We start from the raw sequence: 11287 nt of genomic DNA, 5'->3' as shown, positions 1-11287 counted from the left end.
TATCGAACTACGAAAATGGCTGACGCGTGAGTGGCCTGCGAATCTACGATCCCTTTATTCTCGATCGCTAGCACTCGACTACGTAATTCGTTAAAGCTACTACCTTTTGCTAGCCATTGCCCCACTAATGCTATTGCAGTTGGTCGATTCTAATTCGTTACAATCTAGAGCTAGCTAGCTAGCTTGCTTGCTAGCTTTTCTACCATTCTATATATTTCTCCCCTTTTTTCTTTCTCTGAAACTCTGGCAGATCGGATCCACGAAGTGCTTCTCCGTCGATTATTCTTCGGTATCGGCGAACGATTCGTTACACCTAGCGCGTGTTGGTTCCCTGCCCTTCCCTTCCCTTTCGAACCGAACGAGAGCTGCTCGTTCATTGAGCCGCTCGATCACGAAGCCAGAACAAGGATGGATCGTGGGTATATAGGGTTGTGCCACTTGGCGTGAATACGTTCAAGGAAAATAGGTATATACTGGTAACCTCTCTCTCTCTCTCTCTTTCTCTCTCTAATACCATAGATATTACCTCATTGGAAATTGGATTTCAAAGGAAATTACTTTTGTTATGTGCTCAAACTCGTTGAATGATTTCACAAATGAATCATTAAATCCTAATAACAAATAAAAGTATAATGTAGAATAATATTTCGTATTATTATTAATATATCGATTAACTAAGATTTCTAAATACGATACGATACGATAAGATGAATTATCTTTTAACAAGTACCGCGATAACGAACTTCCACGTAGGAAAGATTTTAGATAAGATCAAAGACCCCTCTGAAATGATTTCATCGTACCTTTAAACCGAACGATAACGATCGACGAAGATCCCGAGATCTTAGAAACGTCTACAACCAACTACTCTGCTCGAAAACGAGGCAACGGCGGCATCGTGGATTGCATCTGGCCAATGCTCCAATCAAGTACAATCGTCCTAAATTGTAAGTGGCCCATAGAAGCCACCACCCCTCTTATCGTCCTTTCCAACCCCTCTAGAATTTGGCACGTTGCAAGAAGATCGATATATGTATCTACGTATTTCGAAGGTAGAATCTTACCGGCATACTGCGACTGCAAATAGGTACTCACTTCTAATCACTTACTTACAATTAGATATCGACATAACGATGACTATATTACGTCTTTACCTAATTAAACAACGATCATTAATGCAAATATTACTGCGAGACTCGTTATAATTAATAAGCAGTCGTGCGTATTTCCGTTCGTACGTGAACGCGCCTGAATTGTATAGTGTTCAGAATCAACTGAAATTCTACTCTAACCCTGGATAGCCTGGGGGCCCTTTTCTTCCATTCCTTTGGAGAGAGGGTGAATGCTATACGCGTGGCTCGCACCTCGACAATCTAAACGAAGATTATTATTATTATTATTGCTCTTCATGCTGCCGTTGCTATTGCTGGTCTACTCTTTCTGCTCCTGTTCTTGCTCCTGCTTCTACTCCTGTTGTTGTTCCTGCCTCTGCGCTATGCGTAAAATGGAATTGATCCCTGAGGCGCGTACCATAAATCTTTGTCTCGAAATGAAAGTAGTTTAGATTGATTGCACGTCGAATTCACGTGGGTTACGCTTAGAGTTAGAAATATAAAATGATCGGGGTGGGAGGGAGGAAGGATAGGGATCTCTTCTAATTGGAAAATAGAAAATATCTAAGGATCAATTTCAAAACTCCCTCGCTCAAAGGGATTATGAAAAATGTTATTCCTGATTTACTCCAAACCTGAAAATTATCGATGCAACATTAAAACAAAGGATTCATTAGGTATGGTCATTAATCAACCACCACAGGGAACGATTTATTCGCTGCTTTCCTTTCAATCGATCGATTTTCAACTCTTCAAGCATAACATCTGATACCTGAATTATTATTCGAATTGACTTTTCATGTTTTTTGATAGCATCCAAATGAGACATTTATGAAATTTGTTATTATTTGTATAATATTACGTAGCCGTTTATATAGGGTAAAGAATTTACTCAAAAAAAGGGGAATTTTTTGATCGAAATTATTCTGATAATACATATACGAAATCATATATTATTATTGAATATATTGCAGAGAAAAGTGAGATGAAGTGTGTGTGTGTGTGAGAGAGAGAGAAGGAGAGATTTCGTTAATTGATCGAATGTGTGCTTTATGAAGACGAAACGTTGCATAGTATCATCGTGGTTGGAACGTTGCCAAGGATAAAGTAAAGACGCATTTCATGCTAGCACAATACTAACTGGCTCGCAATAAGATGAATTGTAGGTAAATGCATTTGACTGTTTTCACGTTTAGGAGGTTCATTGAAAAGTGAATTATTTCCAAAACTGATAGTGTTCGATCTAGTTTTGAAAAGTTCTTTTGAAAAATTCTTTCACCTACGAATCGTCGTTCATAAATAATCTCTAACCTATTTCGAAATTTTTAACGCGTAAAAATCGATTAATACCGAGTTTTTATTTTTCTTTTCTTTTTTTTTTTTACGCTGATGTATACGAATGCCACATTTTTATTCTCATTTGAAAGACGAAAACGAAAGAAAATTCAATCGTAATAAATCTTCTTGCGAGGAATCAGGGAAGAAATGTTATTGCGAAAGGCGTGCTCTCTTTTTCCTCTTTCTCCCTCCCTTCTCTTTTTCTCCAAAAGCTTCAAATACGATTTATTTGATTCTGTGCCAATCGGTACTCCGTTGCGGATACTAATCGACTTAACGTCCATTTCACTTTACCTCGAATGTGTAACTCATTCCCAAGGGTTCTTTTTTTTCCTCCATCTTTATTGGAATGCATAGAGCTTTTCAAACAATTCGATTTATTAACTTTATGTAACTTTGCTATATTTAATCCGTGACAAGGGAATATAAAGGATTACGAATTTAGTAACGTTCGTAAAGATTATTGATTACGTAAATGGAAAATTTTATAACCAATTTATATAATATATATGTTCATTATTATTTCGTTTAATTAATTATCAATTATTTTCAATGCATTTAAAATTTTCGAATTTTGACAGAAAGCGCCGATCATTTATTAATGATATTACGATATTATCTATATTAATATGTTCACGCTTAATTAAATGAAATACCAAGTGAAACGTGATTTTATAATGCACTAAATATAATTAAAATTAGAAAAAATCAATGTGATGTACTACTAAAATATATTTTTGAAATCTTTCAGAATGACACGATGCAAGTTGTCTGGCAGTATCACGCTAAGGAACCTGCATCAGTAGCCGGTGTTTTACCTGGTCATGGTGCGGTCAAAGGATCAAGGCCGTTGTATTTAGTTCAAAGAGATACACAACCAAAACGTTCGTCATATAATCAGGAGAGTGAAGCTGTACTGAAAACTTGGGACATATTGAATCACGAGGTAGGCTTTCCTTTATTTATACGTAATATAAAAAAAAGAAAAAAAAAAAACTTATAAATGAGATGTAGAACCAATCTACTTATCGATTGACGCAATATCTATATTAGCTCAATTTCATGAAGAAAAAGAAAATAAAAATTAAATACTCTCCAGTAAACGTATTAAAAACATATGCATGGATAAGTAATGAAGAGGATAGATTTTACGAAATAATGAGAAAGAAGAAAAAAAAAATAGGTAAAGGAAGGGGTAAAGAAAAAATTTCGAAAGAAAGAGAGAGAGAGATAGAGATAGAGGAAAAGTAAGTAAACGTTCTCATACAAATTCATCGGCTAAATTTCGCGAAAAGGGCGAAGGAAAGACGATTAAGGAGTTTTAATTGGAGTTTGGCGAAGTGGATCGCGTTAAAATGGCGTATCAGCCCAGGGAGATATTATACTGTATAAGGTCGATTTTCGTTACATCGCCGCGGACACTACCACCACTTTTCTAACCTCCCCCCCCCCTTCCCCCTCCTGCTACTCCACCTTCGATATAGCCCACACTCATAAAAGCAGTTTAAAAGCGGATTTAGTTGAAAACTCGAGTTTTCTCATCTCCTCTCCTTCCCGCCCGCTTACTTTTCTTCTTTATTTAGTTTTAACCATTTTCATTCATTCGAAATATTCTCGGTGCGATACAACTTTGGTATGATTGATATTAAACGATAAACTAAACCAACGCACCCTGTCTTTGAATGTAACTTTTTTTTAGGAAACCATTACCAGGTTTGAAGAGAGAAACGCACGTAGAAAAAAAAAAAAACAGAAAATTGAAATTCAATATTCTCGAGGGTTGAAATATAAATTCAAACTGACCCGTAGTAAAACTCTATACGTGATTTTACGCCACCGCTTTACGTATATATATATATATTGTACTTAATATCAAACTTTCTTTTTAATTTTTTTGTTTTTGTTTTATAATTATTTTTCGGTATCAAACTTTGTTCATAAAAAAGTAACTAATTTTTGCCGATTATAATCTAAGAAATTTTTTAAACGAAAATTTATGATAACGTTCGAGCTTACTTATCGGAGAGAAAAAAAAAATCATGCAAGCAGCTCGCGCATATAAGAGCTCGACCAACCACTTCGTACGTTTATTTCGCAGTAGCTATATAATCCTACAAACTTCCTGCATCTTTATTGTTTTTTATTACTTTTTCTCTTTTTTCCTTTTTTTTTCCTCTTGCGAGATTTTACTTGCCTCTCTCTATTCATTATTTCGTTTATTTCTTCCTTCTCCATTATAATTTAGATTCCACGTATTATTCCATAGCTTCGTATTTTAAGCCTCTCTCTCTCTCTTTCTCTCTCTTTCTCTTTCTCTCTTTCTAAGATTCAACAAGACTTTTATTATCATAAAACTTCGAAACTTAAAATATCCCCATTCATTTTCCTTTATTCTTTACAACATCCGTATACTTTACGAGTGTCACATAAGAAAGTTTATTGTAGTTACAATTTTATTCGCACAAAAAAAAAAAAAGCCCCGTAGTATATGAAAATATCTAACTGAACCATTTGGAAAAGTATTTAAAAGAAATGTAAATATTCCATTTTGGACCTGTGGACGCGAACTATTATAAACTCAACAACAACAACAAAAATATCGGATGAATACGTCGCAATGGTACTTTCTATTTGTATATATAATATAATATACATTTCAATATCAATAGATCGTACACAAGAGTGTCCTCGGTGTGAGAAAAGAAGGGAAATATAGATGTAAGGATCGTACAAAGAACTATCAGAATTCTTTCTTGATCTTTGGATACTTTTCTCCTCCTCCTCCTCCTCCTCCTCCACCTTCTCCTTCTCCTTCTCCTTCTTCTTCTTCTTCTTCTTCGATATCGTTCTGTTTTTGTCACGTGCCATAGAGGTTGCATCGAGAAACGCACGCTCCACACACGATTGCATTTTCTACTACTGTATATACAAACACATGGATGCTCTTTCTCTCTTTCTCTCTTTTCGTTCGATGAGTGTATATGATAGAGAGAGAGAGAGAGAGAGATAGAAAGAGAAAGAAAAGTCTCCTCTCATACCTCGATGTGGAAGCAGCGGTCGCACGTGAGATGAATGTTCGAACGCGTTTAACGTTCCGAGTATACGAGTGGATTTTTATCCGATGCAAGCCACGAAGCATTGTGCCGCACGAATTTATGACAACATAAATCTTAACCGGGTCACATCCGGCAAAAACTATTCGTTCATTAGCGTCGTCGGGTCATAGATTATCGGAAGGGACGAGAATGAGAGAGAGAGAGAGAGAGAGAGAGAGAGAGAGAGAGAGAGAGAGAGATAGGAAGAAGGAGGGAGAAGGATGACTATCGTTGAAATCGGACAATGCTAATTCCGCTTAGCGATTCTCCATCGAAAGGCCGTTTATAGTTTATATCGAATCGAATTTAGGCCAACCGAAATGTGTTACTACCGTGAACTACGACTAAATCTCAACTAGCGAGATAATCGCTAAATTCATCGTTAACTCGTGCCAACGTCGATTATATAGTTGAGAAAAATGATTCGTTTAAATTAATGTGAAATTTTGTAATAGAGATAAAAATAATCGATCGATTTGACGTATATTTTTCTCGTTTTACTTTTTATAATTAAATCAAATAAATCGATTTTTCGTCTAATTTTAAAACGTCGAAATCGTCATATCTTCCAACCTATTTTCTCTATTATTTCAAACAAACCGACCTTTTCGTTTCTGTTTTGTTTTCTCGATAAGGAGGTCGTGAAATAAAAATATGGTATCACTGAGAAATATATATATATATATTTTCCAATTATCTCTCGGTACATAATGAACTCGTCCCCTAGATTTATTCATGGGGGGGTAAAGAAAAAGATTAAAAATAAGAAAGGAAGAAGGACTACTTTTCATAGACGGCGAATCGCGTTTCGGGCTTATCTTTCGTAAGAAACTTTCCGAGGTCAGGGTTGAGAGAGAAACGTTCGTCGTGTTATCTGATAAAAACTCGCAATGTTGGAGCGTTTCGCAGACGCATTTCGCCACGCTGCAAAACTCTAGAAACGCGTTTGTGGTTTTAATTGTCGTAGACGGAGTCAGCCATCTCTTCGTACCAGCCGGATGACGGAAAAAGATAAAGTTGCCGCCGAGGAAGTTTATTCTCTTTTCTTTTTCTTTTTCTTTTTTTTTACCCTTTACGCGAATGCCACGATTCTACTTGCTTCTTATTTTATTCCTTTTATATTCTATCTTCGTTCTTCGTCTTAGTCTTCTTCGTTTTCATTCAATACCAACTACCCTCCTCGTCTTTCTCGGTCTCATAAAAGGAAATAGCCGACCGGTCAGATAACTTTCTATCGTACCGCAATGAATATGTATTTTGAGTGTACAGAGGATGACGACGACGACGACGATGAGAATGAAAACGAGAACAAGAACGAGAAGGACTCGTCGATTCACGGCACCTACCATCACCATTCCGTTTTCTTCTTATATCTTTCTTTTCTTTTTCTTTCTTTTTTTCTCATAATTTCAATATTTTACTTACCTTTTCTTCCACTCGATATCAAATTATGATAATTTCATATTATTAACCAATCCAATTGAACGAATAATTATTGTACATTGATTGTTAATACATTTCTTATACAACAATGTGTATATAATAATGTTATGGAAAGAACAATAATAATATAATATTACATATTTGTCAATATTAAAAATAGATCAATTTTGTCCTGATCAAAAATTTCTATCCAAAGAAGAAAAAGAAGTATAAGACGATACGAGAAGATATTTCGAGAATGTACGTTTAGTTTTTTGATAGATAGAAGATACTATAGAAGACATTGTTTTCTCGGTAATATTGACATCGATAATTTGACAGAAACGCGTGAGAAAATCCGTGTTGGCGTGGCTGAGCTTAGGGCGAGAGAATTCTACGGGTGTTACAAAAAAATCGCAATTTTCTCCGTTCGCATTTGCCCTGCGGCTTGTTTCTTCCACCGTTGCATCTTCGACCGACTGAACCAAGAAAGAGAGAGAGAGAGTGAGAGAGAGAGAGAGAGAGAGAATGCATTTGCTTTTTACTTTTTATCTCACAATCCGTTCGATACAGAAACGCCTTGTTTCCTGACTTAATATCGACGTATTTTAAAATACAATTTTTGCCAATTTGTCTGATTTTAACTAGAAACAATTAGCTTTTTTTTTTTTAATTAATGGTACAAAATATCAGTAAATACATCCACCGTTCGTCGGTTACTTCTAATTATATATATATATTAAATATAATATTGAATGAAGAATATTTTAGCAAAAATAACACGCTCGATGTTACCAGGTCGGTTTCGTGGTAAATAATTAAATCACGTACTAGTTATTTATTTAAGAGCATTAGATACGATTAATTCGAAAAGTGTCTATTTGTTACGCACACCTCCGATACCTTTTATACTTTAACAAAAATAATCTTTCCAATGTGCGTTCCAACCATTTACACGCAGATAATTATATACTTATCATATCACCGTTTGTTTCTATGGTAAACTTTTAATTAATGATCGTTTCTTCATTTTTTGTTTTTTTTTTTCAGGTTTTACTACCGAGGGACAACAAGGATTCGTTGCTCTGGTGTCAAATAATAAAAATGCCATACATAAATCGCAAGCATCACGTTGTCAAGGTAACTCTCTTTACTTATTCTATATACTTGAACACATTTATGACGCCTTACAGGCGTTTCACGGGAAAGTAAAGTACGTTAACCGAATATGAAATAGTTGGGAGAGAAACAGTGTAGAAACTACAGCATCGAGTTGTCCCTCTTTCTCTCTCTCTCTTTCTCTCTCTCTTTCTCTCTCTCTCTCTCTCTCTCTCTCTTTCTATTTCTATCTCTCTTCCTCTCTTTTGCACACTTCCTGCAGGAAAGTCTCCACGGAAACATAAAGCTCGTACCGAGCATGTATTGTTGTTGGGAACCTCTTTGTACATTCGTGACAATCTTTACAAGTCAGAAGAGCGTTCTCGTTTACTCTTTCCGAGAATAAATAAAAGAACAAAAGTTAACGTTCACGATAAATTTTCACCGTGAAAAGATGGAATATTGTTTTTCTACCGTTAAAATAGAATGTAAAAAAAAAAACATAAAAAGGGATATATGTGTTTGTAATGAAACGACGTTAATAATATTTACCTTTAACGATTTAAATTTACATAAAACTTAAGATTTATTTATCAGATGTATATTAAATTAATTCACGTGTTTCTCGATATTAAATTCGTTGCGTGATTAAAATCGTCATAGCTTTTATTTTTCTTTCGTCCATAGAAATTCTACAATTTTTCGGAAAGAGAAGATCTAATTAACCGATAATAATGATAAATATTTCGAATGATAAAAATGCATACGTATATGTGTGTGAATACTTTATAAATAAATAATAATATGTTCGTTAAAAAGTTATATAGACTTATAATTGGCACATTTGATATTCGTAAAAAAGCGTGACGATTATAATCGCGTAAATTAATTGAATAGCAGTTAATAATTTGGGTTTATCACGTCGGATCCGGTCGCGGTCAGCGTCCCGAAGAACGTTTTTAAAGCAACCGACGCGAACCGAATGATCGTAATAAACGTGGCAATAATAAGAGGAATGATCGTAAAGCTCATAATACGCTTACCGAGCGCTTTATAACGTCCCCCGGTGATCTCTCTTGCGTTACCGTAATCATTAATTTCTAACTATATCCAGTCGTTTGACGTTTTCCAAATGAACGGCCAAAATTCACCACGCTACTCCTAAACGTCGCATTTCGTTTATCTTCTCTTTTCAAATTAAGCCATCGAATTATGATTTTTATTTATTTTCAATATCGACGATCGTTCTTTTTCTAGAAAGAAAAATAAAAAAAAACAAATTGAAAACGAGATAAAATATCGATAAGTTTCCTTTTTTTCTTTAAAGTTTCATTCAGGTTAACAAATAAAAAGAAACATAGAAAAAGAAAGGCAAGATGAAATAATAATATATTGATAATCGTTGGTATTAGGCTTTTAGGTTACATTCCTTTTTTATATTTTTCCTTTAACGATTCGCGATACCTAGAACAGATTCCCATGAGTTTCGAGGGAATAGAGCGTGAGCAGCAATATAGTTGACCTAACGCCAGTCAGCTAGGGGGTAGCACCTGAATCTCGAACTCGATCGAACGTGACCCAACTATGGGATGCGATTGCATTGTGTTCCATCCTGACAGAGAAACGAGGAGAGACGATTAGCGTTTCGATTGCGATAACTCTAGTGTTTAAAGTTGAACCTTCAACCTAGAAAAATTCTCGACTTATTATTACAGTTTACGAAAATAAAAGTAAAGAATATAAATTGTGTGATTATTCCCAAATAATTAAGATTATTTTTAATAATCGCGTTCGGAAAACATTACGATGATAATTTTGTAAATATTTATATTTTCTTGTTTTTTTTTCATTATAGTACGAACCCGTTATCGAACCTGGGAAGAATACGTATTTGCATCATATGACCCTCTACGAGTGTCCGAATAATAATCCTCAACTTGAAGAAGCTTCGAAAACAACTGGCAGTGTTTGTTACAAGGACGACAATGCAACGCAATGTAATACGATTGCTGCTACTTGGAGCTTAGGATCTGAGGTACGTTTTAATTTTATTACATATCTCATATAAATGATCTTTAAATGTATTTCATTAAATGATTCTTCGAAAAATGATACTATTTTAAATACAATAGTTTTTGTTCCTGTTTATTTACAAAATAAAAAAAAAAAAATAAAAAAAAGGAAAGATATTATTTTTGGCTCGGAGCAATAAAATTAAAATCCGAAAAAATCGTGCAACAGAAAAAGTAGGATATTATTAGTAACGATCATTTAAAATGCATTTTGTTTTGTTCGTAAACAAAATATAAATGATAAATATTGGCTTTGTTGTTTCGAATTTGTTTGCATAATTTTTCAATTCTTTCCGTTAGCAGGGCTTTAATTTTCCACCCGAGGCTGGCTATGCTTTGTATCCTGACAATCGTTCGCGTTACTTCATGCTCGAGACTCAATACATCAATCCTCAACAATTAGTCAACGACAATTTGGAAGTCAGTGACAGTTCCGGATTGAGATTGTATTATACCGATCAACTTAGACCTCACGACGCTGGAATTTTGAGCATAGGAATTGATCCTAATTGGAGACACATTATCCCACCTGGACAACCAGAAGTAGTCTCTGAAGGTCATTGCATAACTGAGTGCACCGAACAAACTATACCTAATAGTGGTATAAATATGTTTGCCGTAATCATGCATACCCATCAATTAGGAAGAAAGATAAGATTTAGGCAGATTCGTGCTGGTGAAGAATTACCACCGATTGCATCGGATACCAATTATGATCCTACTTATCAAGAATATCGCAAACTTCAACGACCCGTCAAAGTTTATCCGGTAAGTATATATATATATTACTTTATACAAATTTCATTCGATTCCAATTCTAACATTTTTTTTCTACTCCATTATACAATTATTATAAAAAGCTCTTTTTTGACACTTTCTCAACGAATATATATATGTATATATAACGATATCATAAGTTGAAGGTTTTACAAGAGATAACGAGCGATCGTCAAATCGGCCACCTGTAGAAAGTATAGATAAAGAAAGTATAGAAAGAAAAAAAAGTTAGGCTTAAAAAGATAAAAGTTGGAAAGAATCTTAGTCTACCAGTTGAGAAAAGTGGAAAAAGAATATAAAAAAGTAGTTGCGGTTTTGATCGGCTTCGACAGTTGTAAAACCTTCTCGGTAAGAGGAAGCTGCTTAGAAACAT

The 11287-nt window shown here is 34.8% G+C and overlaps 1 protein-coding gene across 8 annotated transcripts in view; it reads left to right on the top strand.

The window, feature by feature from the left end:
- Positions 1–11287, top strand: part of LOC106784487 (MOXD1 homolog 2) — a 177790-nt gene that overhangs the window by 164524 nt on the left and 1979 nt on the right. For 7 of the 8 annotated variants that reach the window (XM_014744083.1, XM_014744086.1, XM_014744087.1 and 4 more), the window contains 4 exons: positions 3202–3396; positions 8018–8107; positions 9921–10100; positions 10438–10905. In XM_014744083.1, coding sequence (XP_014599569.1) covers positions 3202–3396; positions 8018–8107; positions 9921–10100; positions 10438–10905 — 933 coding nt within the window. The remainder of the gene's footprint in view (positions 1–3201; positions 3397–8017; positions 8108–9920; positions 10101–10437; positions 10906–11287) is intronic. The other variant, XM_014744089.1, reaches the window with a different exon arrangement.

This window comes from Polistes canadensis, unplaced genomic scaffold (genome assembly GCF_001313835.1).
Source record: "Polistes canadensis isolate GaletaPanama2010 unplaced genomic scaffold, ASM131383v1 scaffold_36, whole genome shotgun sequence".
Lineage (NCBI taxonomy): Eukaryota > Metazoa > Arthropoda > Insecta > Hymenoptera > Vespidae > Polistes > Polistes canadensis.
Note: the sequence above shows the minus strand (reverse complement) of the source record. Positions and strands in the feature narration are given on the sequence as shown.